Genomic DNA, 17,975 nt, shown 5'->3' with positions numbered 1-17,975 from the left:
TGGGACTGGGAGAACACTGCTCCATCCATTCCTATCCCACTCAGCGAATGCCCCAGCATTACATAGCCTCTGCATAATGGCTCCAGCCTTCTGGCGGGGTTCTATCACACTGCCACAGGGATACCCACCCAGAACAATACACACGCTGCACAACGAACCTTTGAAAATAATATCTGCTTTAGGAAACAACAGTATTAAATTAAGAGAAATCCCCCCTAGCCAATGGAGAAAAGTGAGTTCAGCATTTAAGAATGAACTGAAAACGACATCTCTCAAATGAGCTGATAAAGAAACTTGCTGCATGCCAGGACAATGTCTTGATGTCTCAACTACCTAGTCACATTGCCAGGAAACTGGTGACTGTTTATAAGCCACACAACGCTGTTGGGTTTCATTACAGGCTAGGCCTGATGGCGATTCAGAGGAATGTTCGCAAATTCCTGCAGCTGCGCTTCTGGGGCTGGTGGAAATTGTATAACAAGGTGAGACCCGTGCTTCCCACAAACAACCCCCCCCCCCCAAACTGTACCCAGATTACACAGAAGGAAATAAAAGCAGCTGCAAGCACTGGCAATGGGTGGGGCGCTTGGATTTTGAAGATAAGGGGTAGAAAAAAAAGAATTGCCTTGCCCAGTTATTCAGCAACAAGTAAATACACTTTGGGTGCCAGTCACTTTCTTGCTAATTATTAACAGGGCAAGGGGCATGAATGATTTCCCTCCAAGTCAATGTCAGAGCAGTCTGGAAATGGAGGACACTTTGAAATCTGAATTTGCCACCTCCATGAAATGGGAATTACGTTCTTTAGGAAATTCAAGCCCTGGATCTCCCTCCTCCAACAAATGAAGTTCAACTCTGCCTTAAGCAGCTAGGTGTTGTAGTTCTGAACCCTGGAGATGGACTCAGGCTATTAATTAAATCCTAAAACCTAGAACAAAGTTTCTTGGTCTATTTGCCCCCCAGCTCAGAAAGGCGTGGCCTAAATAGGGCGGATGAGCCCGTTTCCACAGCAGTGGCTTCTTCTCTCATCTCATAGGCCCATTAAGATTAAATTTTTTTTGGTGGCAGGGGATGGAAAGGAGCATTGGCCAAGATATTCTTGCTTAATAGATGCTGAAGGACCCATACACCAATTTAAGGCCAAATTTAACACCGGGGAACCTAAACAGCATCTGATCAATTTACCTGTGTACCCTTTGGGAGCACAGCCTCCCACATCCGCACGTGCAAAATTGATGTTGCACACCTTAAATATTCATTATTCAACCCCCATTTTGTGTGTGCGCAAATGTAAATATGGGGCTTTTGCATGTGTGCAGGCCAAAACGTTAAAAATATGGGCCCAATGTCCTCAATTTACCGGAAGTTCAGCACCTCAGGAGCAAAGACCCAGAGCCTCAAAGGTACTTAGGCATCTTACTCTCCCATTTAAATAAATATCTCTGAGGACCTGGGCCAAAAAGCCTCCAAAAGACATTGTCAGATTTTGATCTCAGTTACACTGGTGTGAACCTGCAGTAGCTCTTGCATAATGACAGGTTTCAGAGTAGCAGCTGTGTTAGTCTGTAACCGTAAAAAGAAAAGGAGGACTTGTGGCACCTTAGAGACTAACAAATTTATTAGAGCTCACGAAAGCTTATGCTCTAATAAATTTGTTAGTCTCTAAGGTGCCACAAGTACTCCTGTTCTTTTTGCAGTAGCTCTAGTGATTTCAGTGGAGCTCAGAATCTGGCAAACTGTCCTGATTTCTCTGCTGGGGCCCAGAATTGTTCGGGTAAGTAGTTTATGATGATGCCTTTCCTGGAAGTCATCTAACACATACTGTAGTGATGAAGCACTCCGCACCAAATCAGTCATTTTAGAAGACACCAGGCCCAGGCAATACTTCAATATGGCAATAAAGAGATTGGCTCAGGAGCATTCTGGGGGAAGTTGCTACAGAGAAGACCCATTTGTGAACCTCACTGGCTGAACTGCATGCTTACAGGTGAAGCCTCTGCTGAATGTGGCCCGACAGGAGGAGGAGATGAAGGTGAAGGAAGAGGAGCTGAGGAATGCCATGTCAAAGACTCAGGAGCTAATTGATCGTGTCAAACAGCTGGAGGAAAAGATGGCCACCCTCAGCCAAGAGAAGAACGATCTTACCATCCAGCTGCAGGCTGTGAGTTATCAGAAAAAGGATGGTTACCGGTTATGTCTCTTCCTTGGGCCTGTAAGAGGGCACTGGCTATAGCTTCTCCAAATGATTCATAAAAGGGCTTGTTTTTAAGAATCTGGAACAAGTAGAGAGCTGTGGGAGATGGAAAGTGAGAGTCCTAGAGAACCACAGCAGGTCAAAGAAAAAACCAACTCTTCCAAAAATCAGCAGGAGGCAGAATGGCCTAGTGGTTAGAGCAAGGCAATGGGAGTCAGGAATCCTGGGTTCTCTTCCTGCCTCAGCCACTGATTGATTCTGTGTGACCTTAATCAAATAGCTTGTGGAAAAATTTTCAAAAGCACCCTCTAATTTGGGTTTTTCCATTTCTGGGTGTTGCACAGTCAGCCTGTGGAACTCCTTGCCAGAGGATGTTGTGGAGGCCAAGACTATAACAGAGTTCAAAAAAGAACTAGATAAATTCATGAAGGATAGGTCCATCAATAGCTATTAGCCAGGATGGGCAGGGATGGTGTCCCTAGCCGCTGTTTGCCAGAAGCTGGGAATGAGTGACAGGGGATGGATCACTTGATGATTCGCTGTTCTGTTCATTCCCTCTGAAGCACCTGGCATCGGCCACTGTCGGAAGACAGGATACTGGGCTAGATGGACCTTTGGTCTGACCTAGTATGGCCGTTCTTACGTAACTTGAAACACCGAAGGCCTGATTTTCAGAGATGCTGTGCAACCACAACTCCAGCTAGAGTCAATACACCTTTAACATCCTGGCATAGTCACTGGTGCTTAAGTGGAGCAGCCCTGACCCACTGTATATGGATGTTTAGTGCCACAAGAGACCAGAGATACAGTAGCCTCTAAAATGATAAAGGTTGTGTTTCCCTCCCGCCATTAGGAACAAGAGAACTTGATAGATGCTGAAGAGCGGCTGACCCAGCTGATGAAATCTAAAATTGACATGGAGAGCCAGATCTCAGAGATGAAGGAGCGTCTGGAAGAAGAGGAGGGCACAGCCTCTTCCCTGAGTGCCCACAAGCGCAAGCTGGAAGGAGAGCTCAATGACCTGAAGCGCGACCTAGAGGGGTTGGAAACCACGTTGGCCAAGACTGAGAAAGAGAAGCAGGTATGAAGCATCATCGTTGTTTTAAGCTCTCTCTTCCTTGCCCTTTAGGGAAATAACCACTGTCAAGAGCAGGGCACCAACCAGCAAAGCTCATGCCATCTGAATGCCCTTTGAGAAGCTAGCTCGTAACCTGTCAGCTGTTCCCTCTCCAGTATTCAACATTCCCTCTTCCATAGTCTCTAAAAATCTGCTATTCCTTCTATCTTGAGCTGGGATGAACCTGAATCTACAACTCTCCTTATTGTCCTGTATTAGGAGGAGTAATTTCCCTGTAACTCCCACAAATCTCTCTCTACAGAGGCCTTCAGAGCCCTTCCACATCCTGTGTTAATCACCACCTTCCTCTCACTGCAAAGTTACTGGGTCTTTGCTTATAAAATATGCCCCCATGAATCCCTCCCAGTTGCCTTTGCCCTTTTGTCTAAGTTTGGGGGATACTCCCTCTGTTCCCCATCAACTGTTTCTTATTTGGAACTGTCACAGAAGGTTTAAATCCATGATGCTATAGCCTTTTTGTGTCAGTGTGATATGGTCCCTGGGTCACAGTCAGCAAATGCTTGTGGCATCCTGCTGCTTCCCCTGAAATCAGTGTTAGCTAGATAGAAAGCAGGACAGAGTCCTTTATCTTCAACTCTCATAAACCTACCATGTGTGAGAGATCAACAACAGAGGTCCAGGTTCTGGTCTTCCCGGAGCTAAAGAACTACAAATTAGTTGATTTGGGGGGCACTAAAAGTTGACATGGCTGGTCGTGATCTTGACTATGTTATCTTCCCTATCTCTAGGCGCTAGATCACCGAGTGCGAACCCTGACTTCGGATCTCTCTATCCGGGATGACACAATCGCTAAACTCCAGAAGGAGAAGAGGGCGTTGGAGGAGCTGCACCAGGTAGAAAAATCTGCTCCATTTTCTTTATTGCACCCCAATCGCGTCCTTAGGGCTGCGCTCTGGGAAAGGAGAAATGGTGTCCTACTCAGGCTATCGAGAAACTAAATTGCTGCACAAGTGGGAAAGGATCCCAGGTCTCAGTCATGCTGGGGATTTGTGTGTCTCCTATGCATTATACATTGCAGAAGAGTAAAATCATGCTCCTTTGCACTATTTGGCTGAGAGATCTATTGTGAACTGCTGGATTTTGTATGAACAAATACAAAATACACCTCCTGCTGTTTGAACACGTCGTTTGTTAGCTCCCCCGACCAGGGACCGGGTTCTTTCTTACACAGAGTGCCAAGCCTGCAGTCAGTCAAAACCCGTCCCCAGCTGCATTCAGCTCCGCAGACTGACGTGGTCCAGGCACTCCCATTACCACAGCGTAGCATACAAGAAGCCACGATAATAGGCTAGCATGCTAGTAATAGTACTGAATTAGGAAATGTTCTGCAGGCTCTTTTCCACACGTAATGAGCTCACTTACCCTTGTCTATTCTCACATCTTTGCTGAGTGAGGAAGAGACTGCCTTTTCCTGGGTGCAAAAGATGGTGTGTGGATTAGCCAAGAGCAACCGAGGGCAGTTCTTTTGTAACGATACATGTTGTCATTGGACCAGATCCTGCAGGACTTGCTGACAACTTACGCAAAGCTCCCATCAATGTCAGTGGGTGTTTGGCCTGAATAAGGAGGACTGCCGCTGTATCCCAGGATTATTAGTACCATCTACTACCTTTAGTAAGACACTAGGGAATTATATGAATCATTAATAAACCTGTTATCCTGAGGAGACTTCCATGAGAGTAACTGGGGTTTTGGATGGGCCAAGAGATAAATAAATAAATTTGTTTGTCTCTAAGGTGCCACAAGTCCTTCTTTTCTTTTTGCGGATACAAACTAACACAGCTGCTTCTCTGAAGCCAAGAGATGGGGTTTTTCTTATTGTCAGGACAGGGGGTAGCTAGTCTTCCAGCCAACACAGCGCACCAGTGATGGCCCTTTTCTCTGTCTCTCCCTTTCTAGAAAACTCTAGATGACCTGCAAGCTGAGGAGGACAAAGTGAACCATCTGACCAAGAACAACAGCAAACTTACCACTCAGCTACACGAGGTGAGGACTAGTTGGTCTGAGATTGTCATTTCATTCATCACTGTGGAGGGGGCTTGTTTTTAAAGATCGACATGTTGGGCATCTCTGATGAACATCTACTGCCCGGGTGTTATCATTGCAGAGTGCTTGTCTCTACCCCGCCAGCTTTTTCAAATTCTTGTGGCCATTGATTCTCCTCTCCCCTTTTATCTCTGGTTAGCTGGAGGACAACTGGGAACAGGAAAAGAAGATCCGTGCCGAGGTGGAGAAGGCCCGACGGAAGGCTGAGGGCGACCTGAAAATGACCATTGAAAACCTCAATGAGATGGAACGAGCCAAACTGGACTTGGAGGAGGTGGTTAAGAAGTAAGTGTCAGTCCATACAGAATCGCATTGTGTGGCGGGTACTCCGGAGTCAAAACAGGGCAGCACCATGGATCTGATGGCGTTAATTATACCTGACAGCCACTTCATTAGAAAAATCACGAGTCAGAGTTCCTCTTGGGATCCTAGAAATCCATTACTAACCTAATGCAAAGAGAAAGTGCTGTCTAATGGTTAGAGCAGAAGACTAGGAGTCAGGACTCCTGGATCTTATTCTTGAATCTTTCTTCAACTCACTGTCTGATCTTTGGTAAGTCAATCTCTCTGTTTTCCCTCTTATACATGGAGTATAACCATACCTACCTCGATGGGTGTTGTGAGTCTTAACTGATCATTATTTCTACAAGGCTCTGTGATCCTTAGATAACAGCTGTTCTAGAAATGCAAAGTATTATCGCTAATTAGATCATTATTATAGTGTCACCACTGACTACTGTAGTGATGGGTCTGCCAGCATTTCTCTGGCACTCCTCCCCTTCAAAATTAACTTTAAGGATGTAAATTCACAATTACATATTATCGAAACCACTATTGTTAGTTAAATAGCTAAGTAGCTAAGCAAATGAATACAGCCATTAATTAGTAGGTGCAAAGCTTGATAATGCCAGTCCTAGCAGAGAGCTCAGCAGGAAGTGCAAGGCTGTCGTGTTCCCATTCAAGGGAAGCTAAGTGCAGACACAAGTGAGGTTAAGCAATAAAATCGCTCCTCCAGACTGAGTGAATGTATCCGCTCCCTTGGGTGGCCATGCCTTTACTCTCAAGAGTACATTGTAAAAAGGGGGCAGGGAATGGACATGACTGAGGAGAAATGAGCTTAAGCACTAAGGCTCATCATGCTAAAGAGCTAATCACTTTTGCATAGCCTAGAGTCAAGGGTTCCTGGTGGAGTTCTTTCCCAGTCCTCTTGTAAAAAGGACCATCCACCCTGTGACACCTCCTCCCACCTGAACGGGTCTCTTGTGCCTTTTCTTGCAGGCGAGACATGGAAATCAATTCAGTCAATTCCAAGGTGGAAGATGAACAGTCTCTGAATTCCACGCTGCAGAGGAAACTGAAAGAACACCAGGTGAGGAATGCTCTGACTATTCTCTTGCCCTTTACATCCTATTTCAAGACTCTCTGGTTTTCCTTTCCTAGTATCAAAGGGACTGTCCAAACTCACATGAGAAGTCAATCCACTGGCATGCTAGGGAGCTGGATGGGCCATTAGGGACCCATATCATTCATGACAAAGGACAAGGACACCACTGAAAAACTCCTCAAACCAAAGCTCCAATAACACCAAACCTTTGTGGCTAGGGCCAGATTCTCCACTCTGGCCCTTTAGTGTAAACTGGTGTAACTTCACAGAAGTCAGTGAAGCTACTCCAGGTTCAAACCAGTTTAAATGAGATCACCGTCTATCCCCTGGTGGGGTGGGATCTATTCCCCATTCTTTACATGACAAGTACAAATGTCAACTTCCTTTTCTTCTACATAAATTATTCTAAGAAATCCAGTGCAAAACAGCAATCCAGCTCTTTTAAACCTATCCTGTTAAAATGGAGACAAGGCCCTATTGTTCTTTAAGACCTCAATACTCTTCTCCTCCAGTAAGTCATACAATAGTCAGGTAGCCTCTTCCTTTTCCAGGTAAATACATTATACAAAGCGCAGCTCAGAGGCAGCAGCTTTGTGTTCTTTTTCAGGGAAATTTTGATTCCCCCCCCCCACACCAGCTGCCCTGTCTGAAGCCCCAGGATGTGGATTCCCTTGCCCTACTCCTCACAATGAGTCAGCGGCTCAATCAGCTCTGAGCTCCACCCCGTCTTTTGTTCCAGCTACTTACACTAGACCCTATTTCCTTTTATGGCTGGAAAACTGCAGCCTCTACTTTGAACGTAAAATTCATCACAGCTGTCCTGTCACAATGATATGGCAAGAAGGGAGGTGATCTACTGCAGGCACCTCTTGGTCTATTTGTATCTTCTGCACAAGTATGGCTTGTCACAAATTTGGCATCGAAACTAAGCACAGGGACTTCTGTGAAGTTTCCCTTCCCCTAACCAAGAGGGGATAAAGTTGTGAATCATGGGAGATGTAGCCCAGCCAGAGACCCCAGTCCATAAGGCACCCAAACTACAATTCCCACAAGGCACTGCGATGCCTTGCACTATTTCTGGTTTTGGCTGGAATAGTTCAGTTTTCAATATTTCACTGAAAAGTCAAAATTTGTCATGAAAAAAATGCCTATTTTCTGCCCAACTCTACTAACAAGTTTCCCCACGTAAACTGGTCATCTTTCCAAGGACCCACTATCCACACACCTCAGGAACGAGAAGAAAGGCCTGATGACAACAGGTCTTGAATGCTGGTCTTTTACAGTTTAGCTAGGGCCAAATTCCACAGGTCCTTCCGAGGGAAAACTCCCACAGAAGTTGACAGGTGTTCTGAGTAGAGAATACAGAAGTTAGAATTTACAGATGTGTTCCTGCAGGTTCTTTCTTATTCCCTCAGCCACTCAGATAGGAACACTGGACAGTTTACCGTTGCTTGTCCAATCACTTGATATGCTTGTGTGTGTCTTGCAGGCCCGTATTGAGGAGCTGGAGGAGGAACTGGAAGCTGAACGGGCTATGAGAGCTAAGGTAAAAATATCCACCCAAAGAGAGAACTCAGAAAACGGCTAATGCCTCTAAAAGGGAGCTAATAAAAGACTAGGTTGCAAGTCCCTGATAAAATTAGCAATAGTGCGAAGACCAGTCTTGAACTCTGCTTTGCTTTCTGTCAGCTATCAGTGGGCAGGTGCTCACACCACAAGGACCTACCTGTATGTAGCAGCCCTCTGGTCTGAAATCTGTGTAGACTGAATGGGCCATGAAGAGTGAACTACCTACTCACTGCAAACAGGAGCCTTGCAGTTCAGGGGCTGACCAGTTTGTGGCAGAACAGGGTGGATCCCATCCTGGCTTTAATAACAAAATCTTCCCTCTTGCTCTTTACAGATATGTAACTACGTATGTATCTCGTATAACAAACCCGATATGTGCAATTCCCTAAGCAAATTGTAGGGAGTTGACTAATAACTATTTTATCAGATCTAGTGATAGCAGGAAAGGCTGTAGATAATTCACTCTGTAAAAGCGTGCCCGACATACAATCTGAGGCTAATATGAACAGACAGCACGAATACGTAACTTTCCCATTTCCGTGAACTTTACAAATGATAACTTATTAGTTCGCCAACAAGCTCTGAGGCAGAGAAGTATTATTAGTCCCATTGCACAGATGGGGAAACTGAGGCATGGAGGGACTTGCCCAGGGACACAGCAGGCACCAATGATTAGAGTTCAGGAATTCCTGGGTCCCACTCCTGAGCTCAAACCGTGCCTTACTCTCACCGTGGTTTCTGAAATAGTCAGAAAAAAGGCCATGGGAGAATTGAGGTTAGTCAGCGAGTAAGAATTTTTTTCCTTCCCTCCTACCAGGTGGAGAAGCAGCGCAGCGACCTCTCCCGTGATCTTGAGGATCTCAGCGACAGATTGGAAGAGGCCGGAGGTGCCACAACTGCTCAGGTTAGGAACTGACCAGAGAAGGGCATCTGACCCTTTGGTCCCCTTTCTTGAAGAAAGCAAAACATTAGTGAGTTGGGAATATCTCCAGGAGCATTTTCAGAACCTGCACTGAGCTAGTGAGCAGGCCAGATTCTACACCCCCTTGTATCACCAAACCTTTACCAACCCCCAACTCCCCCAAAACCTTCCCCAAGCAGTGTTTGACCCCCAACAGAGACACACGTCAGAAACTCAAGGAAGTCTGCCTTGAACTTCGCTATTGCTATTGACTTTACATGGACACCATTCAGAAACTATGGTGATACATAGCAGTAGAAAACCCTTAGATTCTCTGATGAGGAACTCATTTACTAGCATGGAGAAGAGGGTGGCAGGTGACTTGGGCAGAGTTTCCATTGATTCCACAATGAAAACATTTGGACTGAAGTCCAAAGCACGTTTCTGTTTGAACTTCAGCCTGGATGCTTTGCCTTCAGGGGGATCTGTCCTGGTAGCCAGCGGTAAACTCATTCATGAAGTTACACCAGGATGGAGCTGGTGAAACAATTAAAGCAAGACAAAAGGCATCAAAAAGCCTTTCAAACAAAACATCCCCCTGAGGAACGTGCTGAGAATCAGTGGCTCTCCCGATCCTGGTGGATGGTTTGTGCTCTGTCCCTCTGCAGATTGATCAGAATCGCAAGCGTGAGGCCGAGCTGCTGAAGCTGCGGCGTGAGCTGGAGGAGGCGGCCTTGCAGAGCGAAGCCACAGGCTCGACTCTGCGCAAGAAACACGCAGACTCCATGGCGGAGATGGCGGAGCACGCAGAGAACCTCCAGAGGGTGAAGTCCAAGCTGGAGAAAGACAAGCAGGTTATGAAGGCTGAGATCGAGGACCTCAGCGCCACCATAGAGACCATCCAGAAATCCAAGGTAAGGCGCAAATGGCCAGAGTCTCTGAAATCCAGCAGGAAAGCCAGGGGGGCTGCACATGTGCTGAACACCTTCAACGTCAGCTGAAGTAGAGGCCATTCAGCACCTTGGAGCGCCAGGCCCACATCCCACTTGCCTGGTCCACGCTAGTCATTCCATTATAATGATAACTAATGGGACAAACTGGGTGTGCCGGGGAGCAGGACTTGGCCCTTCAAGTCAGACTTTGCTTTTGTCTGACTGACCTCACCGTTCATTTGCAGCTGAATGCTGACGCCCATGTCCGCAAGCTGGAAGACAACTTGGCTGAGGCCAATTCCAGGCTGGCTGAGATGGAGAAGAACCAGGCTGAAATTAACGCCATCAGGACAAGACTCCAAGGTAAACTCCCTGCTCTCCTTTGACATGTCTGTGCCATACTGTGCCCCACTGCACCTCCTCTTCCCCTTCCTCCCATCCAGCTCTGGCAGCCCTGTCCCAATCTCCTCTAGCCATCTCTCGCGCTGCCAAGTCTTTCTGGCAAGGCCGTGACAGTCCAGCCTCATCATCTCTTTCAATACATCAGGGCAGAATTATTTCATCTCACACTTGTTTTGCACTTTATTTGTAGCTGAAAACAGTGAGCTGAGCCGGGAGCATGAGGAATCTCAGAGCAGGCTTACCCAGATTGCCCGCATAAAGTCTACCCTCACCTCTCAGGTGGATGACTTGAAGAGGCAGCTGGATGAAGAGTCGAAGGTATGGATAATAGCCCAAGAGGGGGCTGCTGGCTGGACAGTTGCACTAATTGCCATCCCATACACTGCTCTCTTCAGAGAAACAAACCTTTTATTGTGTTAATGACTCACCTCTAGCCATGGAAAATCAACCTGGTCCAATTCATCCCTGGGGTAACAAATAATACCAATTAACAGCACTTTTTATCCGTGGATCTCGGTTGTAGGTACCATTTTACAGATAAGGAAATGAGACCGAGGGTACATCTAAACTGGGATAAAAAACCAACAACACTGAGTCTCAGGACCTGGGTCAGCTGGCTCAGGGTCACAGGGCTCATGCTGCAGGGCTCTAAAATCACAGCGTAGACATTCAGGCTCAGGCTGGAGGCTGGGCTCTGAGTCCCTGCGAGGGGGGAGGGTCTCAGAGCCTGGGCTTTCAGCCCATGCCCAAACGTCTGTACTGAAATCTTATAGCCCTGCAGTCCAAGCCCCGTCAGCTTGAGCCAGCTGATCTGGGCCAGCCATGCCGTGGGTGTTTTATCACAGTGTAGACAAACCCTCGGAGGTCTTACTTGAGTCAGTGGAAGAACTGAGAATAGAACATGGTTCTCATGACTCCCTGTCCTATGCCCCAACCACTGGGCCTCACTGCAGCTGAGTCCAGTTGAGTTACAGTTGGAACAAATAAGACTGCAAACTATGGCAATATTTGCCTCTGCCCTGGAGGCCCTCTGCGTATTCCGCAGGCAGGATCCGTTTACTTGGTGCATCGTTCTATTGGTGTATCAGTACACCTCGGTCACGGCAGAAACTGTCTCTCTGCTTGGAGTGAGCACAGAATGGGCTTTCCATGGTAAATCAAGTGAAACACCACACCAAAGTATTGAGAACGGTGAAAGGCCAAATTCTGCTCTCAGTTATGTGAGTGCGTGTGCAACTCATTCACGGCAAAGCAGAAACACCTCTGTACGGAGAGCAGAAACTGGCCCCGTGACCATGCATGTATTTGTATTTCTGGCCTGAAATGTTTCTAACAGGCTCAGAACTGAGTTGTTCTGTCTGAGCACCGAAAGGCCAGGAGGTTACTCCAGTGCCTTCATTAACATAAGAAAGCCATAGTGTGTCAGACCAATGGTCCATCAAGCCCAGTATCCTGTCTGCTGACAGTCGCCAATGCCCGATGCCCCAGAGGGAATGAACAGAGGCAATCATTAAGTGAAAAGAAAAGTGAAAAGTGGAAACGGTATGCATCCGATGAAGTGAGCTGTAGCTCACGAAAGCTCATGCTCAAATAAATTGGTTAGTCTCTAAGGTGCCACAAGTCCTCCTTTTCTTTTTGCGAATACAGACTAACACGGCTGTTACTCTGAAACCAATCATTAAATGATCCATCCCCTGTTGTCCACTGCCAGCTTCAGGCAAACAGAGGCTAGGGACACTCAGAGCATGGGGTTGCCTCCCTGTCCATCCTGGCTAATAGCCATTGATGGACCTATGCTCCAGGAATTTATCTAGTTCTTTTTTGAACCCTGTTATAGTCTTGGCCTTACTTTATGCTCCCAAAGGACAAGTAACTCATGGTGGTTTTGGTATCTCCAGTCCCGTAGCACTGCTGTCGTGAGCCTGGCCAACACAAAACATGACCTGGACCTGATGAAAGAGCAGCTGGAAGAAGAGCAAGAGGGCAAAGCTGAGCTGCAACGCCTGGTCTCCAAACTCAACACCGAAGTCACGACGTGGAGGACCAAATACGAGACAGATGCCATTCAAAGAACTGAAGAGCTGGAAGAGACCAAGTGAGCATTTGGCTTTCAAGAGGCTGGAGTTGGGATGGGGGTAGTCAGGGCCAGGATTCAGGTTGGCTGTGGGGAGAGTCAGAGTTTAGGGCTGTGAGCTTGTGGGGCTCAACTTGAAAAAGCTAAAGAAGAAGCGAGAGCATCCCGGTCAGGAGGAGAAAGAGGGAATGTTGCCTGTAATAATAAATAAGGGATGCTAAGAGCTAAATCCCCATTGCTGCCTGGTATCAAACACAGACGACACAGTCTTAAGAAAGGGCCAGGTTCAGATATCCCCACTCGCACCTACTTTACTCCTCAGTCAGTTCTACTGGAGTCAATAGCACTATGCACGGGGGAAGGGGCTACCAAACTGGAGTAAGGCACTCTGCCCCGGGTAACTGATAAGAGATTACCGAAGCTGCAAAGGCTAAAAGCGGAGCCCCCTTGCCTGTGGTCTGTCTGAAAAGAGCACCGTGAGGATCCACGCCACCGTGAGTAGAGCTCTTAGCCTGAAAGCCCTATTTTACATCTCTTGACTCAGATGGAATAGGTCTGGTTTACTTTAGATTTGATGGACCAGGCATTGGCCGAGGGGGGAGAGGGCACAATTACAGTCCTACTCCTGGAGATCCCTAAGTGCCAGGCCGAGGAGAGCTCAGTGCCAGCAAGCCACCCGAGAGCAGAGGGCTGAACTTGGCCCTGACCACTCCTTCCAGACCCGGCAGCTGAAGAGATGAGCATGCTGCACATGGTTAAGGGATGCTGCTGGGTCCCTTCTCTGGCATAGACCCCCCAGCAACTCTGGATGTGTTCTCGCTGTGTCAGCAGCAACATCTCGGAAGAGTCGTGCTCTTGCAGAGCCCTTCTGCGCAGACTCAGCCCAACGTTTATTTGCACAGCCAAAGGGCAGGTGCCGTGAAATGCGCCGGACTGAAATTTAACGCTGCTAAACCATTAAACTAAGCAGTGCGCATGCCATTCATGAGCTAAGACCGCACCATTCTCAGTCAGGCTTCTGCAGGCCTCCTGACCTTGGTAGGTCCCTCTGAAGGCGAAAACAGTGAACGTGTCTGAGGAGGGGACAGATGGGCAAGCCTCTCTCCCTCCTCTTTCTTTAGCTTACGCTTTAAAACCTTCCACCCTCAGGAGAAAGCTGGCTGCTAGGCTCCAGGTGGCAGAGGAGACAGCGGAAGCTGCCCAAGCCCGGGCCGCCAGCATGGAGAAAACCAAGCAGAGGCTTCAGATAGAAGTGGAGGACCTCACTCTTGACCTGGAAAAGGTAAGGGACATGTGGCAAAGATGGATTCCTGCCAACATATGCCTGAACAAAACATCCCAGGAAGCCCAAGGACCTGATTTAAAGCCCACTGAAGTCCCTCTGTCGATTTCCATGGACTTCCATGGTCTCTACTAAGGTTACCAAAGTAAAGACAACGTCTTGCATTACCAGCAGTAGCAAGGCACTAGACGGATCCCACTGTGTGAAGGCCCAGAGGATAGTCACAGACATTCCATATAGGCATACAGCAGGTTCCTTTTAGTCAGGCTAATTAACCAGCTTCCAGTAGCAGCAAAAGCAAGAGTCCATCTGGCCAGACAGCCCGTCCTAGCTGGGAACCCTCTCCGAAGCAGGTTTTCGACAATGCCATTTTCCTTCGCCTTTTCCAGCGTTGCACCACCACCGTTTGCAGCAACGGTGGGAATGCTAGTGTGGACTGGCCACGGGTGTTTTAATCATCATGTCATCTAGCCCTGCAGTCTAGACAACCTGGCAGTGGAAACACTAGTGATCGGTGCTGCCGGTCTACGCTAGCATCTCCACCTTTGCTACCGCTGGTCTAGATGCACCAATGATAGTGCAATGGTGGGAAATGGGAATAAAAATGCGAGTTAAATCAGGACTATGGGGTGCTCCAAAGCCCAATAAACTAAAAGGGAGTTTATCCAATGACTGCAATGGGCTTTGGATCAGGCCATAGGAGCAGACAACCTACCTCACTGTGTTACATCCATGAACGGTGGGTGACTCGCCAGTTCGGGAAGGCTAGCCTCCTCCCACCCTCCTTCCCCTGACGGAGCCCAGAGCCACCTCCACAGCCGCCAAGCCCCCCCTCCACCCCAGCATGCTGGGTGGGTGGTGCGCAGCCCCCCCAGCCTGCCCCCTCAGCACAGGGTGGGCAGTCCTAGCCCCAGGAGTTCCCCCCCACCAGCACTGGGTGGTGCAGCCCCAACACCTGGGGGCCCCCTAATGCTGGGTGACCCCAGCCACCCCAAGTCCCAGCCATGGCCACCCTTGCCCCAGCCCACTTCCCATAGACTTGCCAACCCTTCAGGATTGGCCTGGAGTCTCCAGGAATTAAAGATTAATCTTTAATTAAAGATTATGTCATGTGATTAAATCTCCAAGAATACATCTAACCAAAATTGGCAACCCTATTCCCTGAAGAGGAGCAGCCAGCCTGCCTGGGCTGGGGCCAAGAGGGAAGGCCAAGCAGGAGGGGGCCTTCTGGGCGGGGCCACTCTGGGCTGTTTGGGGAGGCACAGCCTACGATATGCGCTGCCCATGGTTACATCACTGGGGCAAATGGGTGTTTTGCTATAATTTCCCTCTAATGAAGCTCATCTTTGGATAGTAAGAATGCAAAGCGTATTCATGATTAAAAGCCATAAAGCTCCAGGAAAGAAAAATACACTGTTATCCTTTCCCTTTTATGGTGATTCAGTTTAACAAAATCTAAAATTACCTTGGATAGCATCTTGTTTGCAACTGAAGCCAAAATGCTTTCGAAAGAGCCACAGTAGTCGACCACACGAATTCTTAACAGCACATCTGTACGCGATATATCTGAAATGGGAAACATTTGCTCCCCTATAACCACAGAATTGAGGGAGGCCATCACGCTGAAAGCAACTTGGTGGTCTTGCCAAATTCCTAACAGCAGGGAAAGAAAGCCAAGCAAATATTTTAACCATCCATTCAGAATGACTAAGAGGAACTCTGCCAGTCACCAGAGCTGCCGCCAATTTAACCGTGACTAGCTGGCAGGACACACACAGAAGCGATGTGTAAAGAAAAACTTGTCGGCAGTGAATGCTTGGCTTTCTGCTTCCAGGCCAATGCTGCTTGTGCTGCCCTGGACAAGAAGCAAAGGGCCTTTGATAAGATGCTGGCGGAGTGGCAGCAGAAATGCGAAGAGCTGCAGGTGGAGCTGGACAATTCCCAAAAGGATTGCCGCATGTACATGACTGAAAACTTCAAGCTCAAGACTGTCTATGAGGAAGCCCTAGAGCATCTGGAATCTGTTAAGAAGGAAAACAAGACCCTCCAGGGTAAGCACTGCTTCCATGTAAAAACAACCCCCACACATTCCCAAAGCCCCCAATTTACACCGAATGATGGACTGTAGCTTCTCCCAGCTGATACATTCTCTTTGTGAATGTATTTCTGATGACATTCCAAATGATGGGCCAAATTCTGCTCTTGGGGTGCAATTCACCAACCCACTGACACCTCCCCACGCACAAACACAAAGTAAATTGTGAAAGTAACGTAGGTAAATGTATAGTGTGGAGGGGGGGGACAAGAGGGGCTCAGGAGACAGGAAGATTGTGCTGCAGGTCAGTTGCCTCTTGGTGGCCACTGGTCTAAAGTAGGGGCCATGACCCCTCTGCATCCCTTGGGGGGGGATTATCATCACGAGAACAAGATAACAGGGAATGATGAACTAGTGGTTAAAACAATCAACTAGGATACATGAGACTTGGATTCCATTCCCAGCTCTACCTCAGAGTTTTCTGTGATCTTGACCCAGTCACTTAAGCTCTCTTTGCTTCAGTATTCCCCGTCTGTAAAATGGGGCAAATGACACTGACCTTCCTGACAGGGGTATTATGAGGATAACTCCATGAATATTTGGGAGGAGCTACGACCCTCTGGCAGTGTGGCCCACAGAAAATATATAATGATGGACTCAGTAGCATAGTCCTGATGCTCCCCGCCCCCTCCATCCTTTGCTTCAGCCTACAGTGGCTGGCACAGAGCCCAGACAGCGTGGAGTCTTGTTTTCACTTAGGAAGAGCAGCCATTTGAGAGATGGGAGGAAGAAGTGGAGAAAGATTGTGGAGTATTTCTCATGGCTTAATGGGTTTCTCTTTTCCATCTCCCTGACCACAGGCTGCCAGCAGGGCTCATTCAGAAACCCAGAGTAACATTTAGAAATGAAAGCAAAGCCCAACTGATTGGAAGGAGAGTCATAGAAATGTAGGGCTGGAAGGAACCTTGAGAGGTCATCTAGTCCAGTCCCGGGTGCTGAGACAGGACAAAGTACACCTAGACCATCCCTGACAGATATTTGTCTAGCCTGTTCTTAAAAATCTCCAATGATGGAGATTCCACAACCTCCTTTGGTAACCTATTCCACTGCTTAACTATCCTTATAGTGAGAAAGTTTTTCCTACTATCTAATTGAAATCTCTCTTGCTGCAAATTGTTGATCACTTGACTGGAACTATCTCAAGCCATTTTCTTTCAAAGGATCAGTACGGGTGGCACTTGTTAAAAGTTCCCAGTCCTGGAACACACCCACCACATGAAATCTCCATTTTTCTTCCTCAGAGGAGATTAAGGATCTGGTTGACCAGTTGGGTGAGGGAGGGAGAAGTGTACATGAGCTACAGAAGATAAAGAAGAAGCTGGAGGTTGAGAAGGATGAACTGCAGATGGCCCTAGAGGAAGCAGAGTCTTCCCTGGAGGTAATAACTGTATCCAATTCTGGCAACTACACATGAGGGGGACACATCAGACTAGTACATAACATGCTGGTCATATTTCCAGCAGATAAATTATATAGATTTTACCTCTTAAAACCCATTCAGTCACACCACTCTTGTATGTTTGCTGGCAGGTTGAAGAAAGCAAACTGATCCGTATTCAACTTGAACTAGCTCAGGTGAAAGCTGACATTGACAGAAGAATCCATGAGAAGGAAGAGGAATTTGAAGCTACAAGGTATGGAATATCTAAGTGCTCAAAGATACAGACACTCAGAGCTTTTTGACTCAATATGCACTGAGGAGGTGTAAGGTTCCCAGTATGAATATTCTTTCATTCCATGAAAGAAGCCCACATTTGCTTGGGTGATCTGTTGAATTTGACCTGATATAGTGGCTGTATTACCAGGGGATCTTGTCTTAACATTAAGAAGCAGGTGATTGTAGGAGGTTCTGGGTCAAATCCAGCTGTCCGTTACAGCTGCATGGTGTCACTGAAGTCCAAGGTGTTGCACTGCATAACTAAGAACAAAATCTGGCTCATAATACACGTCTTAGTTAC

At 47.5% G+C, this 17,975-nt stretch overlaps 1 protein-coding gene across 1 annotated transcript in view; it reads left to right on the top strand.

Annotated features, from left to right (window-relative positions):
* Positions 1–17,975, top strand: part of MYH16 (myosin heavy chain 16) — a 50,498-nt gene that overhangs the window by 24,722 nt on the left and 7,801 nt on the right. The window contains exons 20-36 of the mRNA XM_075117586.1: positions 401–482; positions 1,988–2,161; positions 3,048–3,275; positions 4,061–4,165; positions 5,232–5,318; positions 5,518–5,663; positions 6,657–6,747; positions 8,252–8,308; positions 9,149–9,235; positions 9,901–10,146; positions 10,410–10,527; positions 10,757–10,884; positions 12,465–12,661; positions 13,790–13,922; positions 15,757–15,973; positions 17,259–17,395; positions 17,548–17,651. Of these exons, the coding sequence (XP_074973687.1) occupies positions 401–482; positions 1,988–2,161; positions 3,048–3,275; positions 4,061–4,165; positions 5,232–5,318; positions 5,518–5,663; positions 6,657–6,747; positions 8,252–8,308; positions 9,149–9,235; positions 9,901–10,146; positions 10,410–10,527; positions 10,757–10,884; positions 12,465–12,661; positions 13,790–13,922; positions 15,757–15,973; positions 17,259–17,395; positions 17,548–17,651 (2,337 nt within the window). The remainder of the gene's footprint in view (positions 1–400; positions 483–1,987; positions 2,162–3,047; positions 3,276–4,060; positions 4,166–5,231; positions 5,319–5,517; positions 5,664–6,656; positions 6,748–8,251; positions 8,309–9,148; positions 9,236–9,900; positions 10,147–10,409; positions 10,528–10,756; positions 10,885–12,464; positions 12,662–13,789; positions 13,923–15,756; positions 15,974–17,258; positions 17,396–17,547; positions 17,652–17,975) is intronic.

The sequence above is a fragment of the Caretta caretta genome, chromosome 10 (assembly GCF_965140235.1).
Source record: "Caretta caretta isolate rCarCar2 chromosome 10, rCarCar1.hap1, whole genome shotgun sequence".
NCBI lineage: Eukaryota > Metazoa > Chordata > Testudines > Cheloniidae > Caretta > Caretta caretta.
The sequence above is the reverse complement of the archived record's forward strand: the minus strand, read 5'-3'. Positions and strand labels throughout refer to the sequence as shown.